The sequence below is a fragment of the Kogia breviceps genome, chromosome 6 (assembly GCF_026419965.1).
Source record: "Kogia breviceps isolate mKogBre1 chromosome 6, mKogBre1 haplotype 1, whole genome shotgun sequence".
Classification (NCBI taxonomy): domain Eukaryota; kingdom Metazoa; phylum Chordata; class Mammalia; order Artiodactyla; family Physeteridae; genus Kogia; species Kogia breviceps.
In genome coordinates, this window is record NC_081315.1 from 53,934,671 (window position 1) to 53,959,766 (window position 25,096).

At 36.1% G+C, this 25,096-nt stretch overlaps 1 protein-coding gene across 6 annotated transcripts in view; it reads left to right on the top strand.

Moving 5' to 3' along the window:
• The window catches only part of SLC4A4 (solute carrier family 4 member 4), a 354,105-nt gene extending 332,372 nt beyond the window's left edge, over positions 1-21,733 (top strand). For 3 of the 6 annotated variants that reach the window (XM_067035812.1, XM_059067198.2, XM_067035811.1), the window contains exons 21-25: positions 5,190-5,258; positions 7,650-7,823; positions 10,077-10,238; positions 16,679-16,758; positions 17,464-18,272. In XM_067035812.1, the coding sequence (XP_066891913.1) occupies positions 5,190-5,258; positions 7,650-7,823; positions 10,077-10,238; positions 16,679-16,758; positions 17,464-17,569 (591 nt within the window). In that variant the 3' untranslated portion in view covers positions 17,570-18,272. Of the gene's footprint in view, positions 1-5,189; positions 5,259-7,649; positions 7,824-10,076; positions 10,239-14,236; positions 14,334-16,678; positions 16,759-17,463 lie in introns of all 6 variants that reach the window. The other 3 variants (XM_059067191.2, XM_059067193.2, XM_059067192.2) reach the window with 3 other exon arrangements.
• The last annotated feature ends 3,363 nt before the right edge of the window (positions 21,734-25,096 follow it).

The following is a 25,096-nucleotide window of genomic DNA, read 5'->3' on the forward strand; positions in this document are numbered from 1 at the left end:
GTAGTATCTATGGGAACAGATTATAATACAGAGAAAGGAAAAAGATAGATGTAAGGGATCAGTGAGTATGAGCTTGCTTTTGCTTTGACCTTCCTTAAGTACTCATGTTCTGGCTCACCCTCATTCAGGTACTAGTGTCCATAATTGTGGCTATTTCTACCTGGCAACTTTGGGTTAATGCAAAGAGTCAGTGTAAGCATCAGTGGAAAAGGCAGTTCAGCAAACATTTTTGTTAGGCCATCTTTTGCCCAAACTGTGGGAAATGAAATTGTTTAGTTAGTGTAGTTTCCAACATATTGTGGGGAACCTGGATTTTAAAACAACAAGGATAAAATAGTCTAGCATTGACTCTTGTGGTTTGTTACTTCAGCAAGTGAGGCTATTCCTCACTTCAGGAATCACATCTGAAAAGGTCAGCCAATTTCAGATGAGGTGCCCTTCTTAGCACTGAAGTTTGGTAAGTTATGTGCTTTCTCTACAGAACCCTTGTTAGCTCATCCGAAAAGTCAGCACAGGAAGAAGCAGATGTTGAGAGTAGTTTAACGAAAACCTAAGTTACACCTAAGAAGAAGTCAAGATTAACAATTAACCTCAGAATTCACTCACAAAGTGGTGTCATGAGTTACCTTGGAGGAGGGAATCTTTTTTCCTCCACTGTGTGACTATGTGTGTTTTAAAGAAACGTGATGACTTTAGGGAATGGTTTTACTTAAAAGAGCTGCCTTTGAAAGGCAGATCGGATGAATGAAATCAAGAGAAACATGTGACTTTTAAAAATGAGATGGCTTAACACCTTCCCTGCCAACTCCCTGCATCCATCACAGGTTTGGTGGCCTCCAACGATGCTAGTTATTTTCTCCCATGCATTAAGCAGTGTGGGTAGTTGTTCCCCGTATCTACTTGGGCAGACTTACTTTGAACATTGATTACTTTGAAGTTGATGACCTATGTTTTGATCTCTTTGCTGAAATCTGTCTTTTTACATAGAAGAATGTAAGGAATCATAGTGTACTAGCTTTAAGTTCAGGAGGCTACCCCTTGACCTTGGCCAGCAACAGTGGTGCATGCCTCAAATCTCACCATTGATTTAGTACAGAACTGCTGGGAAGCAGAAATAACTGGCTTCCCAGGCTGGCTAGATAGTTTAGATCTGTGTTTCTGCAGCAGAAATACTGCAAGCTAGTGTTCTGTATGGGGAGACTCGGTAGACCAAAGAGCAGCAAAAAGATGAAAGACAGTTCCTGGAGCTTACTTTTTCCATACTTCTGGCAAGTCCGAAGAAATAAAGATCAAGAAAAGTTCACTGCTACTTCTGTTCCTTTTGCTTGAATTAGTTTATCTTTAACATGAGGAGTGGCCAAAATTTATCTTTCAGATTGGTTCAGTGTTCTAAAATGTGGAGGATAGTGTTTAATTTGTATTTGGCAACATTTGTTGAGCTCCTGCTGTATGCCGTACACTCTGTTCAGTAACAGAAAAACAAGGAGAAATGATAATGAAGATGCTGCTGATGATGATATTGTTGAAGTTGATTATAATAGAAGCTCCCATTTATTGAGCTTGGCCTTGGACTAAGGGCTCTGCACAGGTTTTTTATATTTAGTTCTCCAATCACACCTCTGAAAAGTATACTTACTTATGATTGAATTCACTTTATAGATAAGAAAAAGTATGAGTAACTTGCCAGGTCACAAAGTTCTTAAATGGTAGAGCCGAGATTTGAACTCAGGCAGTTCTGACTCCAAAGCCTGATTTCATAGCCATCATGGTTTACCACCTTTTAAATAAAACAGTATTTGCCCTCTAAGAACTTATTCATTTTCATTTCTCATGAGATGATCTTCCCCAGCTTCTCTGCTCTGATTTCTGATTCTCTTATGTAGTGAGAAAGATGGCATTTTTACAAACTGCTCATCATAGCTCACTCCACAGTTTCTTGTGACTAGGGACCAGATTGCAAGTCAGCAGCTTCCTTACATTGATTTTTAAGGCTTAAGAGTATTAGGATATTATTTTAATAACATGTTCCTGAAGACAGTTGTTATAGTTGAAAAAGCAATATTGTAGAGCCTAGATAAAACCAAGCCTTCAAGTTTGACCTTTGTAGCCATTCTTCTGTCCTAAACTCCTGCCACCCAAACCCACCACAGAGGGGCCAAAGAAAGTGGTGCTTTGCTCTTGTAGGCTTCTCGACTTGTCACTAAAAGTTCTGATGGTAATGACATCAGTGCCACATTTATCAAGTATCTATTATGAAGCAGGCACTGAACTAAATGTTTGTGCTATGTAATCTTTACCATAAGCACTATATGGATGAGAATACTGAGGATAGGGGAAGTTGATCATTTTCTCTGGGTTGCACAATGGGTAGTACCAGAATTGGAACCCAGGTCTGTCTAACTTTTATGGCCACGATCTTATCAGGACCTCATTCTGGGTTTTATACACATACACACCCACATACTGGCTATGATTCTGCTGGGAGACCTCACTCTTATACTGAATTCTGTGCTGTGGATGCTACAGCCTCTCTTTTTTATTAAATTTACACTTTTTACATTTTTTTTTGAGAATACTCTAACACCATCAGAAAATCAAAGGGAGGGTTAAGTCACCAGAATTTGAAAAATTTGGTAACATAGTCTGAATATGTTAAATATTGATCTCATCTCAGTTTCACTATTCTGCCTGGTTACAGGATCAAGCACTTAATTTTTTCATTTTAAATTTTTATTAAAAACATTGTAGTATTTATTTACAATTATGCTTTTTGGCTTTCTGGGTATGATTGATTATTTATATAATTTTTTGCATAATTTTATCATTTGGCACTTCTTGATATGCCGTGAACCTAGTATATATACCCTGTGTTTTTTATATTTTAATTTCTCCTGTCTTGCTTTATAAAAATGTCTACCTGCTTTTACCATGTATATTATACTAGTTTAACTTAAAGTAGGATCCTATCTTTTTAAAACACAGTCTTCTTTTCCTTCCTTTGGGAAATTTCTATTGTGATGCATGATTCTATTGTGATGAATTTTTAAGGGTTGACCTCCTAACATGACTCATGAACCAAATCCAATAAAAGGTATCCTCTAACCCAGTAATTCTGTTAAACTTCATCAGAATTTCCAAACTGGAAGATTTTTATTGAGACACTACACTATCATAAAGAAAATGGTGGGGCTTCCCTGGTGGCGCAGTGGTTGAGAATCCGCCTGCCGATGCAGGGGACACGGGTTCGTGCCCCGGTCCGGGAAGATCCCACATGCCGCAGAGCGGCTGGGCCCGTGAGCCATGGCCGCTGAGCCTGCGCGTCCGGAGCCTGTGCTTCGCAACGGGAGAGGCCACAACAGTGAGAGGCCTGCATATCACAAAAAAAAAAAAAAAAAAAAAAAAGAAAATGGTGAATTTCATAAGACATTTTTATCACTTTGAAATTGGCTAAAAATCAAATTAATAGCCTCCTTTATATGTACTATTTTCACCAAAGAATAAGTTTTATAAAACATTACCATATCTAAATCTGATCTCCTACCCATTCCCCATTCTGCGTTAATGCTGCCTTCTGATTTCATTTTGTGGTAGGTTTGGCAAATAACCTGTCATCATCTGTTCAGAGAGAACAGACCTAGGCACCAAGGCACAAGTTGCCTTCACTCTAGCATTAGAACTACATTAGAGAAAATACTTAACTAAGCTTAGGTGAGGGGTTGGGCTAAGGCCCAAGATCATCTATGTGATTACTTTCTTTCAAGTCAGAAAAACACTCAAATTAAAAAATAACTACTGCAGGATTTCTAACTAGTTTCCCTTGAACTCTATACTTCTTTTTCCCCCTTCCACCTTTCATTTCTTCCCAAGAAATTAGAAATGAAATGATAAGAAATCTTCATATATTAAGGAAGAATAGAAGTGGCCTTGTCTATAGAAGGTATTTAAAAAATTGGGAAATAAGTCAAAACTATGAAAGGATCTTTTTGTTAGTTTCCTATCGTATTTTTTGGTAAATTTCTATGGAGGCATCATAGGGAATGGAAAGGCACGTGTCCCAGCGTAAGTGGCTTGAATGTAATGTGTTCACCACTTTGTGGTGACTGTTGGGTATTACAGCCCACATGGCTTCCCTGCCACTCACACTGTCCCTCCCACCACCTTCAACATTCAATATCATTTATTTTTTTCTGAGCTCAAGATCAAATTAACTATGTTAAAATTGTTAGTCTTTTTTAGAAGAAGCACGCAATGTTTTATATAAATAAGTATATTTATTCCATATACGTTTAACAATTTTTACAGCTAACCAATAACAATTAGAGGCAGTTGTGACCCATTTTGGAATTTACTGTTTCTCTAGTAGTAGCCAAAGGGTCTCAGATACAGAACTGTTTGAGGTGATAACAAGGAAAGGCTGATAGCAATTATGCTTCAATTTCTTAATACATTTCAAAGGTCTAGGAGTAGACAAAACTTAGGAACATCATCTTGGAACTTCCCATTGTTAAAACACTTCACAGTAGCGTTCAAGACTCTTTCTAATTAATGCATGAAATGTATTAATTCCATTTTAAAAGATGTGTTTTAATCTGTGTGTGTAATTAATTGCTTCCAGGTGCTCCATGCTCCTTTCAAGCAGTGTTCTCATTAATTAGTCCTCTTAATATTCCTAAGAGGAAGAAAGGGGACAGTTGTTTGATGTTTACTTAATTGAAAGAGGCATTTATACACCGAGCTGATAGATCATTTGGTGAAAATTATTTAGAGAAAAGTCAACAGACTATTGGGAAAGAACTTTGGTCTCCGGAGCGGGGCAACCCTCTACCTCTCTTTCTGCTTCACGGTCCATGCAAGCATCTAGTTTACACGGTCATTCCTTTTAAGGGGAAAGGATTACAGAGACTTCTTTTCCTATTAAAAAGTTATTTTTAAGGTCATGCATTCTAATTGTTAAAAAAAATGCAAACAAGAATCAAATGAAAATTGAGTCTCTGTCACCCTCCTTTGTTGCTTTCTGGTACAAAGTTTAGAAGTCTATCAGTGATGAGTTAAGCACACTGATCAGTGGTCACTGTATTATTAAGTCCTATCTTTTAGTCTCAGATTTAGCCTTTATTTAAACTATCGCTCCCTCTTACTGTTTTTATTATTATTGTTTTTAACCTTTCTCCAATTTTTTTCCATCCTAGTTTATTCCCATGCCTGTACTCTATGGCGTGTTCCTGTATATGGGGGTAGCATCTCTTAATGGTGTGCAGGTAAGTTTTCCATAGCAATCTCAGCAGAGTCTTATTTTTCTAGTAGTATTGAAAACAGTCCGATAATAGATCATTGAAGTAAAGTGCTAATCCTTAACTGCTGAGTTTTTTTAATGAATTTATTTTCTACTTTCTCCACCGTTCACCTGTGTTTCTGATTTAATTAACAAAGTTAGCTTGTGTTAACAAATGTTATCATACATACCCATTCTCGAAATAAGCTGTTAGAAGCCATTTGACTAGGAAAGTGAGAGAGCTATCTCTGACCTTCCTCCCTCCCTCCCTCCCTTCCTCCCTCCCTTCCTTCCTTCCTTCCTTTGATGGAAATCTAACCTTTCAGTGTGCTCGAGATACTATTTATCCGTTTGCCTTTACCTTATACTAAGAACAGGCTATTCTTACTTGATGTGCTTTTCGCATGGCTGAGATCATTGATCAAAAGTTTTGCACCACTAAAGGAATCAAGTCAATGTGGTTAATGTGCTACTTTTGTCAAAAACTTCAGCTGTCACATCTTGGATAAAACCGGCCCTCTTTTAAAAAAATCATTAGGGGAAACTTTGCAAGGGACTTTGTCTTTCAATTGATATTTAATTTAATTGGCACCGGGAAACTGGAAGTACTGCTGCTGCTTTCTTGCACCTTGTTAACTGTAGCCTTATTTAGCACTTAGTGATGTTTTAATGGGAAAAGACTGCGTGTTCTGTGAACATCATAAGAATTTATTTAAACCCCTTCGTAATAGTCCTTGCTTTCATTTATTGAATTTAGATTAATTTGATTTTAGAGTCAGATGGAGCTGGGCAACAGGCCAGACCCTCAAAAAGAAAAAAGGCTACTTTATTTTTCCTTGTTTAGGTCCATTGAGTAGAGTTCTTCACCATTTGGATATTTATTACAAAATACAAGGTGGTTTTTCACAGATGGGACTAGAGGAATGTGAATGTGGGCTTATGTGTGCCCATGAAATTTTGGGGAAGTATAAATGTGTAAAAATATTTTTACCTGACATTGTAAATATACTTTATTACTTTAAATGGAAAAATATGAAACAAATATGGTCCCCAAATTAATGGTTCTTATTTTTGTTTGGCCTAAATAAGTCAGTCTAGATCAGAAGTTTGACTTTATGTGTTCTAGGTGTGTAATAGATGGTTGGAGCTTAGTACATGTTTATTAAATTAAATAGAAGGGGAAAAAAATCAGCGATTCCATAACAATGGGGAAAAAATCCCTTGCTGAAGGGACAGCTAGTGGATTTCTTAAATTCTGCCATGGTGTTGCCCTATCACCTTTTCTCTTTACTTTTCTCTTGACTCTTCTTCTTTTAGACCTTTTTGGCAAGATCTGAGTTAGCAAAATTTTTGTTACTCCAGTCTTTATAAATGGGAATACTTCTACCAGTCAAAAATAACTCTGGAGGAAGAAAGAAAACTCTTTAGATAGAAAATCACTTCAGAGAAGATTGTGATAGTCTATTTACTTTTACATTTTTCTCTTCCCTCCAGCAAGAAAGTAGAGATACTATTTCAGCGTTCTTATTACATAATTATTCAATTCAACAGCTATTTAGTGAGCATCTTACATCTGAAAGTTCCTATGATAGGTACTTAAGTATCATCCTTATCATCAGCATTGATGTAAACTCAGCCGTTATTCTTTGAAGCACAGCACCTGGCACATAGGTGCTCAGTAGTCATTTTAGTACCTGTGTATACATGACAGTGTAATAGCCTCTCCTAGATCAGGTATCTAGTTGTTGACGCTGTGAAACTCACTGCAATGTCCATGTGGCTTTTCTCTGAAAAGAAATGCTAATTCATTGCTAAATATATTAGTTAAGTTATGCCATAGATAAATAATGTGGAATTTATGAAAATACCAATGCTTTCCCATTTTCAAGTCAGATAGTTCCTTTATATCCTTGAAACATTATTGAAATATATATGATACATAGCATCTCTTCTTCTTTTCAGATAAGACAGCTGAGGCACAGTTAGATACATGAGCTTGATGTCTCCCTTCAGCGTATTATTACTAGAATAGGCACAAGATCTTCTCTCCTAAGATGCAGACAGTACAAGTAGAATGTAGGGGAGATGAGCACCTTTATTTTATATTTAGCTTTGAAACTTCATTTTTTGGTGGCCACTTTATCTCATATAGCTGCATAATATTCCTGCAAAGTAATAACATAAATTGGAAGACTCATACTACATCTTATGTTCGACTGTATTTCTGCACTCCCTGACCAGGGTCCTCTAACAAGGACATTGCTTGCCTAAATTGTAGAATATAAATCACTAGTGGTTAGTTCGACATAAAGAGATGACTTGGTGCTGCAGCTTTTGAAGTAATGTACTTGTCCTCTCTTTCCCTTTCTTCCCGCAGTTCATGGATCGTCTGAAGCTGCTTCTGATGCCCCTGAAGCATCAGCCTGACTTTATCTACCTGCGCCATGTCCCGCTGCGCAGAGTCCACCTGTTCACTTTCCTGCAGGTTCTCTGTCTAGCCCTCCTCTGGATCCTCAAGTCAACTGTGGCTGCTATCATTTTTCCAGTCATGGTAGGGATTGTTTTAACTGAACCCACCCATGAGGTTACGCCAATATCATGTGGTTATTGTAATATTGATGACACATGTGTCTTTTATGGGTGCTTCCAGTTTTTTTCCAGCTTTGAGCTAATCAGTTTGATTGGTTGTAATTTAAGGTTGCCAGGTCTGTGGTTATCTAGGCTGGACCTTGGAGTCAGACAGCGGAGTTCAGATACTGGCTCTGGTTCATGCTGATCAGAGAACTTCCCTGAGCTCCCATTAACTCATCAGTAAAATGAGACCGGCATCTTTGTTTTCATTCTAAGCATCAATAATGAATATAAAGTATATAGCACAATGCCTGACACATGGTAGACACAAGTGCACATAACATTAGTTATTTTTAAGATACTGCTGTACATTGGAATTTGTCTATATAACAGAGTACAGCACATTTCAGGCCAAATAATAGAGGACCAGTTTGGCAACTTATGAGAGATCATCCAGTGAATAGAAGAAATGGAGAGAGAAGCTTAGTTTTTGTGGTTCTTCTCCTTTGTATCATGCGCAGTTTAAGGATAAGTCTGGGCTCTCTCTCCTTGCCATGTTATGATGAGAAAGAGTGAAACAACTAACCTTCCACTCTGAATCACAAGTGAAAGAAGGGCAAAAGGAAACAATAGCTCTGTATTTGGCTTCATCATTGAATTTGCGTGTGTGAAATAATGCTATGGTAGCTTTATTTTTGATTTTTTTTTCTAATTAAGACTTTATTTTTTGAATAGTTATTGAATTTTTACTGTAGCCTTACATTTCTTGCAAGAAAATGCACATGCATATGCTTGAAACAAGTCACAAAGCCAACCTCAGGTCTGGCTCTGTCTCCCCTGTAGCTTTGGAAATAAAACTTTAATATACAAACCATATTCTATTTTTTTACAAAAATTTTCTTACTCTTAGCCAGAATTATTATTTTATTTTATGTATACTGGTTGTTTGTAATTGTTTTTTCCTCCAGGAAAGCAGAAAAAAATGGTGTCAAATATTAACGGTATTTGTGGAGTTAGATTTTTACTCTTGATGATCCCTTATGTTTTGCTTTTGAAAAAGAACTCTTTTAACTTACTGGAAAACACACTGAGTATGAGAAAAGACTTCCATCTGGCTATTAATATAATCTACCCATGTATTAGTTTTGCTAAAGCCAGGAAAAACAAAGTTAGACCTGGATAAATTTGAAATATATCCAGTAAATCACTTATTACTTGTGCTAAATAATAATAATAAATATTTTACCTTTATAAAGTATTTTTCATCTTTCAGAGCTTTTATTTGATCATAAAAGAATCATGTAATATCAATAGGTCAGATGTTATTAATTTCTCTAAGAGATGAAGAGGCTGACATAGAGCATAATATGGATAAAGACAACTGTTAATTTGAGGCAGGGCCAGGACTTCTGAGTCCTAGTGCATACTAATTTTACTGTTGAGCAAAGACATCTTTAAGATACCTTCAAGAGCAGTTCATAAAATCAAAGATACAGAGTTCAAGAATACTGGGGTTAGAGTTAGAAAACTGGGACCCTTTGTTTTCTTCCTTTATCTGGCTTTGTGATCTTGGATAACTTACTTATGTCACTAAGCTTTCGTTTCCTCCGCTGTTGGATAGACACTAACATCTACCTTTCAGGTTTGTTGTGGGAATAAATGAGAAAATATTGTCTAAGAGTTTAGCACAGCGTCTGACTCAAGATAAGTATTCAATCAATGGTAGTGACTGAAGTTGCCCCAGCAGATTAAATGGTCTGTGCAAACTCAAATACTACCTCATTATTAATACTTTGAAGATGTCTCAGTGTACTATGCATTGTACAGATTTTCTTGACTTTCAAAAACCTGTGTAATGTTTTAACTTTGAATAACTAGAAATCATACACAGGCTGTTTTTTGCCTTGAAACTTTTAGTTATTTTATTAAAAATCTGACATGGAAGAAAATGGTTTAAAAAATAATCTTTTCATATGGAAATTCCAAATGAAGGGATCATACAGTACAGTGAACAAAATACAGTGAGTTAAAGTAAGACTTCTATGAACCAACTTTCTCCATGAAGCAAATGTTTATGGTCTACTTAATGTAAGTCCATACAAGCAAGATGAGTTCTGTCATACTCTAGACTTGTACAAAATAGGTTTCTACTGACTTTGCTAGGGCAGTATTAATACTCACTCTGACTTCTCTGACATGGGTTCTTTCCTACTTTTTATATTTATTCTTCCAGATCTTGGCACTTGTAGCTGTCAGAAAAGGCATGGACTACCTCTTCTCCCAGCACGACCTCAGCTTCCTCGATGATGTCATTCCAGAAAAGGATAAGAAAAAGAAGGAGGATGAGAAGAAAAAGAAAAAGAAGAAGGGAAGTCTGGACAGTGACAATGATGATGTAAGGAGCTTTCTAAAATTCCGAAGTAAAATTCCAAAGTTAGTTAAACAAATGTGAAAATGGTATTTTTTTAACTCTTGTGTGTGATGTATGACTGAATTTCAAGGATGTTTACCTGGTCATGCTACTTGTCAATTTTCACCTTCCTTTGCCCTTTATTTTTTTTTTTTAAGTATTTTCTGAAGTCTTTCTGTAACTGTGAATACACTGATAATGATATAGTGACTTCTAAAAAAACAAATCCCACCATATCTAAAAAATTCAATCTCTGATCTCATACATAAAAAGGAAGCTTGCTTCGTAATGCTATAAGATGTATTGGGTTTATTATTGATAATCCAGGATTTAAATTTGAGATAATAACTCAGTTTCACATAATTTTAAGCCTAATGTGGACAAATGCTGGTGACCTCACCTCCTGTGATCTGTGTATCTATTTGAGTGAGCTCTCAACCAAAGTTCTCTGCTATTGTACTTATCCTTGCATTGGGATTTGACATGATTTGAGATCACTTCTCTGTAACCTTTCAATAAAAAGGAACGGAAATTGGAATTTGGGGTCTTTCTACATAATTGTAGCAGTCAGTGTCATAATTTAGGTGATCCTCTTGCAATCATATGACTAAGTTGAGAAATAAAATGTCCACTTTTTAGGAAGCCATTTCACAGAAATCTTGGTGTTTCAATAGGGGTCTGTGATCAGTGCTAAGAGAAAATCTGGGACTTGCTTTTCTTTAACATACACACACACACACACACACACACACACACACACACACACCCCGCAATAGCTTATCTCAGTAGCCTTTTGAAAGGACAGCCAAAACGACACCTTCTATATGAAGATTTGTAGGTTTGTTCTAGATTTTACACAGTGCAGTATCCCCAATCTAGTGGAATCCCCAGTATCTCATTCTAACATGGGAGTCTAGTTAATTTTTGGTGTCTGCTCTGTACTTGATCATTTTGATGGATCAGGCATACCTTGTTCTTAATTGCTAAAGCAGCTCTTTATAGTATATTTTTGTTCCTATTTTACAGACGGGGAAATTTAGACTGAGAAATGTTAAGTCATTTTTCTAAGTGTACACATATTGGCAAAGGCAAAACTCTCATCCAGGCCTGTCTGGTTATTTTCGATCGGTCAGGCTGTCTGATTGTATTATTTTTGGAGAGCTTGGAAACAGTACAGTGAAGGAAGGCAACAGACAAAATTGGATTTCAGATAAATATTGATCCAATAAGAAAAGGCTAAATATATGAGGCACATTTAGCTAAAGAGAAAAAGAGTCTGAGGGAGCTTTTGTGACTGTCACCATCCATCTTCAATGAGAACATGTATATAGATTTTCTGTTTCCAGTGATGATAGAAAAAGAAAGAATGTGCTTAAACTGCAGAACAGATTAAGATGCAGTATTAAAAAGAACGATGCGGGCTTCCTTGGTGGCGCAGTGGTTGAGAATCTGCCTGATAATGCAGGGGATACGGGGTCGAGCCCTGGTCTGGGAAGATCCCACATGCCGCGGAGCAACTAGGCCCGTGAGCCATGGCCCCTGAGCCTGTGCGTCCGGAGCCTGTGCTCCACAACGGGAGAGGCCGCGATAGTGAGAGGCCCGCGCACCGCGATGAGGAGTGGCCCCTGCTTGCCGCAACTAGAGAAAGCCCTCGCGCAGAAATGAAGACCCAACACAGCCATAAATAGATAGATAGATAGATAGATAGATAGATAGATAGATAGATAAATAGCCAAGCATTTGAAGCCCTTTAAAAATTAAAAGAAAAGAATGATGCGTTTACACATTGAATAGAAATCAAAATTTGAAATAAATTTCTAGGCTACTCTAGACCAAAAAAAAAAAAAAACTGCCTGAAATACTGAGATAATTAAAGCAGTATTTCGTCTTGAATTTTCAAAACAAGTACCTCAGTTTATGTACACGGACATCAAACTTAAAATTCATTATACATTACAAATGTATGAAATAATATTATGGAATCCTCTTGTCTAATGGCTTTTAAGAAAAAAATAGTAATAAAATATCCACTTTTAAGAATATTTTAAGTTTAGTGCTCTCTAGTGTCAGAAGTTGGATCAAATGAGCTCCTGAGAAGGTCTTCTAAGTCTTAGATTTGATTTTCAACAAATCATATTTTATTTAAATAATGCTATTCTTATATTAATAATATATATCATTTTGAATCCATATTTCCAACAGATTTCTTGAAGATAATGTGTGATACTTGTTTTTTTCTTTTCCTCATTCTCTTCTTCCCCCAACCCCACCAAAACAAACTAACAAGCTTATATATTTATCCTAGACAGTGAATCCAGCCAGAGTGTATCTGTGTAATACGTTCTGTGTGTTGAGGCCATTATTTGGGGTTCTCTGTTTGAAATGTAGCTGTCCTGATGTTCACCTGGTCATTGTGTGGTGTGGGATCCATGGATGTAGGGAGCCACACGAGGGCATGGGAGTTCCAACTCTAATATTTGTGAGCAGAATTAGTGAAAATTATGGCTTGCCAATATTTTGAGCTACTCAGTCATTTTTGAACCTGCCCAGTAGGCTGTGATTAAGGGTTGGCTGCCAACCTGTTCATCTATAAATGCTATTATTGGGGGAAACTTTGAAACACTGTAATAAAACTTGTCCTTGACATTCTTACAAAGGTAGGGGCACATGGCATCTTCATTTTTTTTCAAGTGAAGTGCAATATTTTAATCTTTGAAAAGAATATTGTGGCTCATTACCCTCTTTAGAGTCATCATAAAGAAATTTTCAATGTGCATAGTAGCTTTATGTTAAGATTCATTTTTTTTCTTACTTCCTTTCACCCCTAGTTCCAATTTTTTTCCCTTTCAGCTAAAGGTCATCATCTCCTTGGTACTTTCAATTAAGAGATGAATTCCATCTTTTGAGTCCAGGCATAGACATGGATTCAATATAATACATTCTAAAAAATAGTAGGGCTTCCCTGGTGGCGCAGTGGTTGAGAGTCCGCCTGCAGATGCAGGGGTCACGGGTTCGTGCCCTGGTCCGGGAGGATCCCACATGCCGCGGAGTGGCTGAGCCCGTTAGCCATGGCCGCTGGGCCTGCGCGTCCGGAGCCTGTGCTCCGCAACGGGAGAGGCCACAGCAGTGAGAGGCCCGCATACCACAAAAAAACAAACAAACAAAAAAATAAATAAATAAATAAAATAAAAAATAGTAAAGTGATAATCCTGTGGAAATCTGTTACAGTTTTGGCTTAGGTGGTCTCTTCTTTAAGAAGCTTCATGATTAGCTGCCTGGTTTTATCATTTTATTTTGGCAATGATTCTTCTCTGCCTATCTGGCCATCATAGGCACCTTCCTTTTGACTTTATTTTCTCATGTTTTGCTAAGTTTCCAAATATATTTGGTATGAGCAAATTGAGATGAGCCTTAAACTACAAAATAGTTCTGATGGAATATTAGAGTAAGGGAGAGGGTTTATTTTCAAGTCTATGTAAATGACCCCTTGTGAGTGGATATTAGAAAAAGTCTTCTTACCTGTCTTGGAAGGAAAGAGAAGTCATCATATTCCTGGAGGTGGAATCAGAAAGCATCCATGAAACAAAAATTTCAAGACCACATTGTAGTTTAGGAAGTCTCCTAAATTATAGTCTTTCACGCTTGAGATTATTTGCTTCACACACACATACAACTAACCCATAAATATTTGATTGCAAATCCAGCTTATGGAAAGCTTTACAATTATTTAATTTGTAGTGATCTCCATTTGGTGTGATTCTAGTTTTAATTGACTTAATCCCCTTAACTCAGAAGAGAGGAAAACAAATGTGAGGGCAAGATGCCATAAAATTTGGAAAGTCAGCAAGGAGAAGTGATTATATCTAAGGCTGTTCTCCTTAGTACAATGTAAATGACAGTATGATAGGTTTAATCAATACTGGGAGGTAGGGAGGTCTGTATAGTAAAAGCTTTCTAAAAACTGTTATAAATTTCTTTCACAGTCTGACTGCCCATACTCAGAAAAAGTTCCAAGTATTAAAATTCCAATGGACATCATGGAACAGCAACCTTTCCTAAGTGATAGCAAACCTTCCGACAGTGAGTAGAACTAACCTCTTGCATGCCAGCTTGAATATGATTTGCACTTACAGAGGAAAAACTTTAGGACTGTCATCTTCATTAACTTTTCCTCTGTTTTCTTTCTTTTTTTTCTATGTGAAGATTTACATTAATTATTATGAAACTTCATTTTTACATTCCTTGACCTTCACTCCTTACCTTTTTCTTTTATCCATAACCATTTAAGCTTTTATTTGGTCATCTTTTCTCTGATCCAAGTTATCGCCAGTTTCTTTGAATTGTTAAATTGGTAACCATGTTTTGAATTGATTTCTCTTTTTTTCTGCTGGTATGTAGAATGGCAGCTTCTAGTACTACATCACTGTCTGTTACTGTTTGTCTTCCTTAGGCTTCCACCAATGACCAAATCAGCTCAAAAGAGAAATTGCATAATGGGTCTCTCAAAGATCAATGAATCAATTGTTAATACTGAGAATTTGGAATAATTGTTATTTTCAATTAAATTGGCAATCATAAAATATTAACAACCACTCTTTGGGAATAGCTTATAAGATATTTGCATTTTCTTCCTAATTTCTTCATTCCCTTTCTGCTGTTTCAAAATTATCTTTGTAACTGCACTGGTCTTTCTGGGGTAGCCTGGTGGCTAAGGTATAATGGTTTTTGACCTGTCATCTTTTCTTTTGTAATTGAGTTAACAGGTCATTTGAAAAGGGTGAAAACCTCTGTAGTAACATTAGTGAATATCTCAAGCTTTTCCAATAGCAAGCAGCAAGTGCCTCCAAACTACTTTACTTTGAGTTCTGTTTTGAAGAAAACATATTCTTTTAGACCCAGGTGCACTTCAAAGTATACTGATTTGTTACAGGAAAAGACAGTTGAAGTACTTTTATTTGTTTGATAGTGCCTACTTCAACTTCAATAAGAAGTTACCAAGAAAAGTTTGAAATGAATGACTATTTATGAAAAAATGGGTATTTTAGTTATCTATTGGTGTGTAACAAGTTACCACAAAACTCAGCAGCTTAAAACAACAAACCTGTATCTCCTCCCACAGTTCCTGATGTTCAGGAATTTAGGAGCTGCTGATTTGGGTTGATTCTGGCTCAAGGGCTCTCATGAGATTGCAGTCAAGCTCTTAGCTGGAGCTGAGTCTGAGGACTTGACTGAAACTGGGGGTCTGCTTCCCAGCCCAAGCACAAGGCAGTTGGCAGGAGATTTTAGTTCCTTCGCTCATGGGCATCTGCTAGGGCTGCCCATGACATGGCTGCCAGTGATAACAGAGAAGAAACCAAGACAGAAACTGCAGTCTTTTATAACCACATCTCAGGAGTCATATACCATCTCCTCTGCCATGTTCTATTGGTCACACAAACCAACCCTGGTACAGTGTGAGGAGAAATTATATAAGGACATGAATACCAGAAGGCAGGGTGCATTGGGGGCCATCTTGGAGGCTGGTTTAAAGAAAAGAGAATTAAGGCAATCTCACCTGTGGTGTCCAATCTGTAGCCTGTAACTTGTGACTGAGGCTACTCTCTTCTCAAACCTATCAATGGGCTTTAGTTGAATATTTTCTTTGTAAGTTCAAGCTCCCCAAACCATTGTCTGGTTTCATTTTTCATTTCTAGAGCATTACCTAGCAAAAAGAGACTATGAAAGGATGTCTCCCGTTGGCATCATAACCTAGCACAGGTCTTCTAAGTACAATTTAAAGGCTGCTTAAAAAAAAATCATCAGCTAGAATTTGAGGCTCCTGGAAAAAGTCTGTGGCAAGTTGGTTATTTAGTGCTAGTTGTTCTTCGTTTTCTCAAAAACCCTTTAAAAGGATATATTGAAAGTAGTGGATATGATATTAGAAATTTACTTAAGCAAAATACTGATGATCATTCTAAAATCTTTTCTATTATCATATTAATCCATGAAACAACAAAATTGATAGTAGAGTTGCAATATAAGTAAGTTTCTCAAAATCTTCTTTTTTTTTTTTATCTGCATGAATAACAGCAGGACAAAATTATGAATGCTGAAGATGGAAGGAAACCCAGGGACAAGTCTTAGACATTAAGTAGGCGCTATCACCCTCTAGAAATGATTTACCCTGCCCCCTCGCTGAAAAGAACAACATTGGCCCATTCTAGAAAACCTAGAATAAAAGAAACTAAGTGATTTTGACTTCATCACACTACTTAGATTCTTAGATTGATACTGTGTTTATTGAAATTGTCTAAACTTGTCTTTCTTACTCTTTCCAGTTGTGAAACATACATCCATTTTTGTGAAGATTTAAAAATTTTTCATTCTAATGTTATACTTTACCAATGACTATTATTTATGATTTGAAAAAAAATTTTTTTTTTTAGGGGAAAAATCGCCAACATTCCTTGAACGCCACACATCATGCTGATAAAATTCCTTTCCTTCAGTCACTCGGTATGCCAAGGTAAAGGACAGCCCAGTATTTTATGTTATTCTGTGGGATGATCGCCCCACAGAAATGGAACCAATGGCAGGTTATCGGCAGAACGCTCTGTTCTCCATCTTCTACAATTTCTCTTAAATAAATTATCTAGTCACCAGACCTCATCCCAGATTTTACTTGCAGAAAACATTCTAAGAGACCTACTCGACTTACTCTTAGAAATAATGGAATCTTTCAGTATCATTAAGGTAAAGCCCAGGATCAATGTTAGCTCTTGTCATATCAGCATCATCTCTGTTTTAAGGGTAGCTGGCATTTCCTGGCGGCTCTTCTCCAATAGTTTTCTTCCCTCTTAACACAACTCTAGAGATTTCAGATCCTCCTTGATTTTCAAAATCGTGAAATCTCTGAATATTTTCTTCATGTCAGTCTTTTTGTCCTTCAACTTCTGACAGTGTCACCCACTGGAAGTCCTCTTTCTTGATTGTTTTTTTTTCTAATCTAGGTGTGAGAGCTTATGAAATTTTTATTTGAATTTCTTAACTCTTTTTGGTAACTTCATCCCATTTAAAAAAATGTTTGTTTTTAATACAGAAGGAGGAAGTAAGTATTTAAAGAGAACAAAGAAGGACCCATTTGACTTCTGTACAATGCATAAACATTTGACAGATGGTAAAGGAATTCTGATTTACTTACTTTTTTTTTTTCCTTTTTCTTTTTCTCTAGTCCTTCTAGAACTCCAGTAAAAGTTGTGCCTCAAATTAGAATAGAACTTGAGCCTGAAGACAATGATTATTTCTGGAGGAGCAAGGGAACAGAAACTACATTGTAACCTGTTTGTCTTTCTTACAACTGACAGTTTTTGTTGTTTATGTTCTTGTTTTCTGTCTGATTGTTTATTTTTTAATTTTTGTTTTGTTTTGGTTTTTGGTCACTGGCCAAACAATACAGTGCTCTCTCTGCTTCTCTCTTGCATAGGTAAAATCAAGACAGTAGTGCACCGTTCCTTAAAAACAACATCTGAAGAATCCCCTCTTTGTTCTTATACTTTCAAATATGTCCTCTGACAACCATATTCCTCTGTCACTCAAGACACACACAGACCCTGTCCTTTTCCTTTATTAAGCAGAGGACAAAAGTATTAAGGATTTTATAACACCTTTTATTAAAATATTGAAGGAACTTCCACCTCGAGCTTTGGAGCTGTGCTTACTGGCTTGTCTTTCTGTCTGGTTGAACAAACCTTGACCTCCAGACAGTCCCTTCTCGCTTATAGCACTCTCCAGGACTGGACAAAGTGCTGCTATTCTAACTTGCTCGTGCTTATAAACCCTAATCTCTTAAGAGTTATCAAAAGAAGAAAAACTAAAGGTACTTTACTCCCACTAGAGAAACTATTGCCATCATTGTAGCAAGTGCTGGAATGTCCCTTTTTTCCTATGCAACTTTTTTTAACCCTTTAATGAACTTATCTGTTGAGTACATTGAAGAATATTTTTCTTCCTAGATTTTGTTGTTTAAATTATGGGGCCTAACCTGCAACTTATTTTTTGTCAATTTTTTAAACTTTTTTTTAATTACTGTAAAGAAAATGAATTTTTTCCTGCAGCAGGAAACATAGTTTTGAGTAGTTCTACCTCTTATTTGTAGCTGCCAGGCTTTCTGTAAAAATTGTATTGTATATAATGTGATTTTTACATAAACATAAACACACACACACACACACACACACACACACACACACACAGATACACCACCTCTAGGGTATGCCAGAGGGCTAGATCGGATTAAAAACACCATGTTTCTAAGCATCCATTTTTCCCTTTCTTTAAGAGAAATTTAACTGTTCTATGAAGGAGATTGGGGGAGGAGGGAGACGCTCCTTTGTAATGGGAATAACTGATGTTTTGATAATAGTAGTATCCGGGCAAAGATGCTGATTGTATTACCATTTTGATGTCCTATGCAGTATTGTTAGATGTTTTTTTCATTTTGAAAACATTTGTACGTTTGTGTATGTACTCTGTGTGTGGCTGGTACACATATGTGCAAAGGTAGAAAGAGACAGAGTGATGGTAGGCGAAGGGCAAAGTTATCTAGCCTCTCGTGTCAGTTTTTATAAAACCCGAACCACATATGAAAAATCCATCAGAGGTCCAGGAGACTTAATGTTATGCAAATGAGGGTAAATATACTTTATTACCCAGACAGCAGTCACCATCACTGATGCAATAGCCCTTATTTACAATACAAAATGCATAGGACTGTGATAGACCATTTTTACATTTATAAAGTGTCTATGAGAATGCAGTTGGATTGCAGAGGTATATATATATATATATATATATATATATATATATATATATATACATTTTAACAATACTCACACTTGTCTTTAAGATTGAAAGGCAATTATTGCTTGTGATTGAGGCATATAGAATATACATGTCTATATACGTGTGTGTATGTGTATTTCAAAGTACCATATTGAAAGTTAGAAAAAAGAAAATTAGATCTTTAACCAAATTTAGCATGTTATCTAAATGTAGTGTTTTAATAGGCTGCATTATGTATTATGAATCTGCATTAAAAACAGCGTTTTAAATGTTGAATCCATAATTTTGGATTCCTATAACCATATTTGTGATATATGCTGACAATGGTCGTTGGAGGAGTACTAGAAGCAGAACGAAACCACTTATTTTGGTTTCATAATATGCACATATTGACTCCCACTCATTCTTACATTAATTAAATTAGAAGTCTGTCTTGTTGAAATTTTGATTATAAAAATTGTATTGTTCTAAATTAACTGTTACTTTTATAGTATCTGATAATCTTAAAACTTCAAATTTTATACAAATTAGACATAAATGACCTACAATTTTTTTCATTAAAATGAAGGTGGCAAAGTGAATGTTATTTGTTAAAACCTCACATGCCAAATTTTGGCATCATGTTTGTATTTAGAGCTATCCTTAAAATGATTACTCTGTATTATCTAGTTTTTCATTACCTTAATATAAAACTATATGAAGCTTTGCTTTGTTTCTCCTGAGCATCAATAAAATGTTTAAAAGCCATGCATATTAAATTTAGCCTAACCTAGGATCTTGTTAAATTAAAGACACTTTTGTTCACTTTTATAAAAGCTCTAGATAGAATAATTTATTTTTCTGATCATGAATCAAGTATTTGAGGATTCATGCGCCTCTCTGTCCCTTTCAAAGAACTCCTGAAACAACTTAACTCAGTATTTCAGCCTTTGAGTATATGTAAAAGCTACCTGCACCTTCATTTATGATCCATATTCTGTGACAGAAGGTCGATACTCATGATATGAATGCAGAGTGGCACCTTGTATTTGTTTAAAGGAACAGTTAGTATCAAACTTTTTCAATATTTTGGAACGCAGGGAAGTATTTTAAAAATCATTTACTTTCAGAGGAACACAGATAGTTACCAAACAAACCCTGAGGTCCACACAGAGCCACCGAATTATCTGTATTTTAACTGAATTTACACACTATCAAAGAACTAACCAGATTTTGGGTGGTTTTGTTTCTCTGTAAACTGGACACACAGACTACAACAGTAAATTTTTTACCAAGTGTCTCTTCTTGATGTAAACACAAAGAGAAGAGATTCAAGTTGTTAGAAGTAAAGCAGTAAGTATAGTTGTTAACTAGAAGTTCTTTGGTAGTACAGACTTACCATTGGAAGGAAAGCATCACCAGGTCAAGAGTCTGCTTTATCAGAACAGAAAGGCCCATGGTTTTGCATTTGAAAGAAAATCTTTTGGAGACACTGTTTTCCTTGAAAAAAAGTCACTGTACTATATAAAACAGTGACCAACTTGGAATTCTAATCATTTTGTGTTCCATACTTGGAACTGGAATCATTTTGTGGTCCAGTCAGGCAGTGGAGTCGGGTGGGGGGACGTAGGGAAACAAACCTTTTCTAGTCAGCCGCCCACCACCTCAAAGAAAGGGGGAAAGAGAAACAATTGTCTGCCCTCAGAAATTCAGTTGGTATATATTTTTATGCACATGCACCAACACACACAGAGTAAATCTTTTATCAGCTATATATTGGTGTTTAATACAGAGAACGATTGTCTTCCAAGTGTTTGCTTTTTTTTAAACTGTGTTAAGTACTTGAAATGTATTGACTGCTGACTATCTTTAAAAAACAAAAACAAAACCATTTGAGTTGTATTACAGAGGTTGACATTGTTCAGGGGATGGGACAAAGCTTTCTTCAATCCTTTTCATACCATTTAATGATTTTGGTGCAAGAACTTGAGATTTTCTTATTTATTCCATGAGATTTCACATCCCCTCTTCACAGCATGAGCATGAAGCCCAGTGGCATCAAGTGGCTGAATATAGTCAAATGATATTTTGCTTGGGCCTTGGGAGTTTTTAGATGATGATTTCATCAAGCTTCATTGCAGCCTGAAATAAAAAAGTTTTGTGGTATATGCTTACCAGTCAAGTTGCGTTTTGACCAGGAATTTGGATATGTTCTATTTTTTGGCTCATTTCTTTGTGCTCTATGGCTACATACAAAAATCCTGAATTCTGTTTCTTAGGCAGATATTGCAACTCAGGGCTAAAGTCATCCAGTGAAATTTTTAGAGCCATAAGTAACTTTGTCCCAGTCCTACAATGTGAAGAGAATGAATAGTTGCCTCTTTTTAGCCATTTTCATGGCTGGTACATATCTGTACACATTACTTTTCAGAATCAGTACGCACTTTCAGATACTCTTATTTTTATTCTCTTAAGTCTTTATTAACTTTGGAGAAATGATGCATCTTTTTATTTTAAGTGAAGTAGATCAACATGGTGGAACAAAATGATAAAGTACAGAACATTTCAATATATTACTAATAATTTTTTTCCAATATAAAACCTAAAATTCCTATAACATTATAGTATTTTACAGTTTTATGAAGCTTTCTATTGTGACTTTTATGGAATTAAGAGATGAAGAAGATGAGATATTTTAGCATTTATATTTTTCAAAATTAAATGTATACTTAAAATAAAGTAACTTTATGCATTTATGATTGTCAAGTGCTTCTGTTCAACTCTTCAAATAATTATTAAGTGCCTGTTATTTTACGTCTTTGGGTGCTGGTGGGAATACAAATATAAGTAAGTCCAAGTCTCTACCTCTGATTGCTTTTCATCACTGTAGGCAGAAGGATAAAATAGATGTTCAAATTATGTAAAATAAGAAATTGTAAGAAGAGTTATTCAAGTCTTAATGAAGTACTATCATGCAAGGATTCAAAGCAAGAAAAAGTATGTCCACTAAGATCAATGAAATGGTTTATTGAGAAGATGGTATTGTTATTCTTTTATAAAGTTAGTGAAATAGAAAATGCCATTTTACTTGACTCTGTATAAGATACTGATGTATTTCGTCAATTCTTAAAGCAAAAGAACTAAGTATAAGCACTTATTAAAAATTATTCAAATTAAAATCCTGGAATGGTGCTCCACGAAAGATACATAACACAGACTCCCCAGGGTTCCATGTAATATTTACAACCCTCTAGGAAATTTCAGTTCAGTCTTAATTTATAATCAGAGAATGGTAGAGGGGGGGAGGGTCGGGGGAGCAAATAGGAGGGATGAAAAAGAACCATTGGTATGCAGTAAATAGCATCTGCGTGTGGATAACTACCAAATCTGCACTTTCAGCCCAGATTGCTCTCCCGAGCTTCTGACTTATATATGCCACTGATTTTGGAATATTTGTCTTTAAATAACACGTGTTAACATACCCCAGTTGAACCATCCACCTATTTCACCAGAACATACTCTTTCTTGTTCCCTGTGTCAACAAGTGATGCGATCAGCCACATAGTTGCTCAAGCCAGAGGCCTAAATGTCATCTGTAATTCCTGCCTCTTTCTCATTTCATTCATTCAGTGAATCACTAGTTCTATTTTATCTCCTTAGTAGAGCTAAATAATTAACTTTTTATAAATATCTTCATGGCCACTACATTAGTTTAGACATCATCATCTGTTACTTAGATTAGTGAACTAGCCTCCCACTGGTGCCTCTTCCTCTAGGTTTGCCTGTTGAAAATACATATTCCCTATCTTGCTTCCAGGATCATTTTATTTTAATGTAAAACTGACTTTTGTGCATATTAGTGAACTAAGACTTCTCCTCTCTAAAATGCCATTAAAGTGATTGTAAAGTCTACCTGTAGCACAGGTGGACTAGAAACTCCCACAAAATTCTAATGATGAAAGGTAAATGCAAGTTTGGGTGCTGAAGCAGACTGTAGGAAGCCGCAGCCTAGAACACGTGTGAAGCAGCCTGCACTAAGGTCATAGATGGACAGCCAGGAGAATCTCAGCAAGGCTCAGACTCAGATGTTGCAGGTTGCACCAAGGACGGGAATGGGAAGTGTTGGGCTGAGAATGGATATTAACAGGTTGTGTGTGTGTGTGTGTGTGTGTGTGTATCCCCTTTCCCGCCTCTGCTTGCTAATAAGCCTAATACCAAGCTCTTTAAGTTGAAAAAAAAAAATCAGAGGGTTTTTCTCTAAGATAACAGAACAAATTGCCTTGGGGAAAAATTGGGAGCTCCTGTTAAAAAACTCTCCTCATCTGACATTAATGAATAATTATCTTTCTGTACACTCAGGCAAGGCCTGAGAGTCAACAAGACTCACCCACAGACATAAAGCACCCTGTAGATATGTATAGACAATAAGAATCACAAAATGTTTGAAGAAATCCTTTAAGCATTACTGAGAAAGACTGAGATTAATAGAAAAGATCAATCCTATGAAAACAAGCATTTCAAAGACTGGGAGATAACTTGAGAAAAATCATTCTAATTTGTTTTACATTTGAGAAAACACCTGTACAAAATTTGAACAGGATCATTTAAAATAGAATAATCAAAGAATGAAAGGTAACACTTGGAAATTTAAAACACCATTCCAAATCTTAAAAGAATTAAATAGTTGGAAGATAAAGCTTGTGAGATATTTCAAAATATAGACTCAAAAATAAAAGAAAAATAGTCAAAAAAATGTATAGGGTACCAATATATAATAAAGAAAATTTCTCAGAAATGAAGGTTGTTACATATCTTCACATACAAATCTGAACAAATAATTTAAATTATATGTGCATAGCACTGTTGGATTTCAGATTACCAAGAATAAAAATTTCAGAACACAAGAATAAAAGAATATCTTAAAATTGTCCAGAAAAAGAGGCCACATACAGAGAAATAAAAACCAAGGTTCTTTTCAACAGCAATTTTGCTTTTCAACAGCAAAATTGGAGGCTAGAAGACATTAGTGCAATGTTTTTTAATAACTCTGGAGGAAAATAATTTTAAACCAAAAATTTTTCACCCAACTAGCCCATCAATCAAATGTAAGGCAGAATAAAATATTTAGAAATCATCAGATTCCAAACAGTTTATCTTCTGTTCACCTGCTTCTAGAAAATTACTTAAGAAGGTACCTCGCTGTGAGGGATTTAACTGAGACAAAGAGTCAAGGTCACAAAAAGCAATGATCCAACCTTAATAGTCAAGTCACAGAATAACAGATCTACATCAGGCCTAGAGACCAATCAAAACTAATGCGAGAGGACAGAGGGCTTTGGGAGAGAACATTTAAAAAGTACTCCATGGAATGGTTAAAATGACTGGAAACTTGGAAAACTTGAGTGTAAGATAAAGGCATTTTTAAAAAGCAATTAGAAAGTTCTGGAAAAAGAAAAGTTGCACAAGAAAGTCATGGTCTAAAAATTAACAAACCAGTCCCAATTGGAATAGAAGTTAGAAGACATCAAGGAAAAGAATACACTAGATTCTTAGGGTAAGAATCTGGAAGACATTGGGGATATGGTGAAGAAGGCATGTGTTTACTCTCCCAAATAAAAAACAAAAGCAATCAGAAACTTCAGGAAAAATAAATACTGTATGAGCAGTAAATACTCCAAATATGTAGTAGACTTGTTTTGAACTCTTGATGGAATGGAAGTAAAGAGAATTTACTTGACATTCTCCTATGAGTGGCTCAGGTCTAAGTAATTATATTGAATTTGTAATTATACCGCACTACTGGGCTCTACTAGAATATTAACACAGCCATCATACCAAATGTCTGAACGTATTGGACCTGTATAGGCCCTGGCTAAGGGCCTAATGTATAAGCCCTGGCTAAGGGCCTAACTCTGTGCTTTGCAGAATGTCTGCAGTGCCCTGAGCTGAGATGAGATTTGTGGATTCTGTGGACTTCCTTCCGTGTAAATCATAGAGGGGAATACTCCCCATAGCTTTGTTTGTTGTTTTTATTATTATTTTCT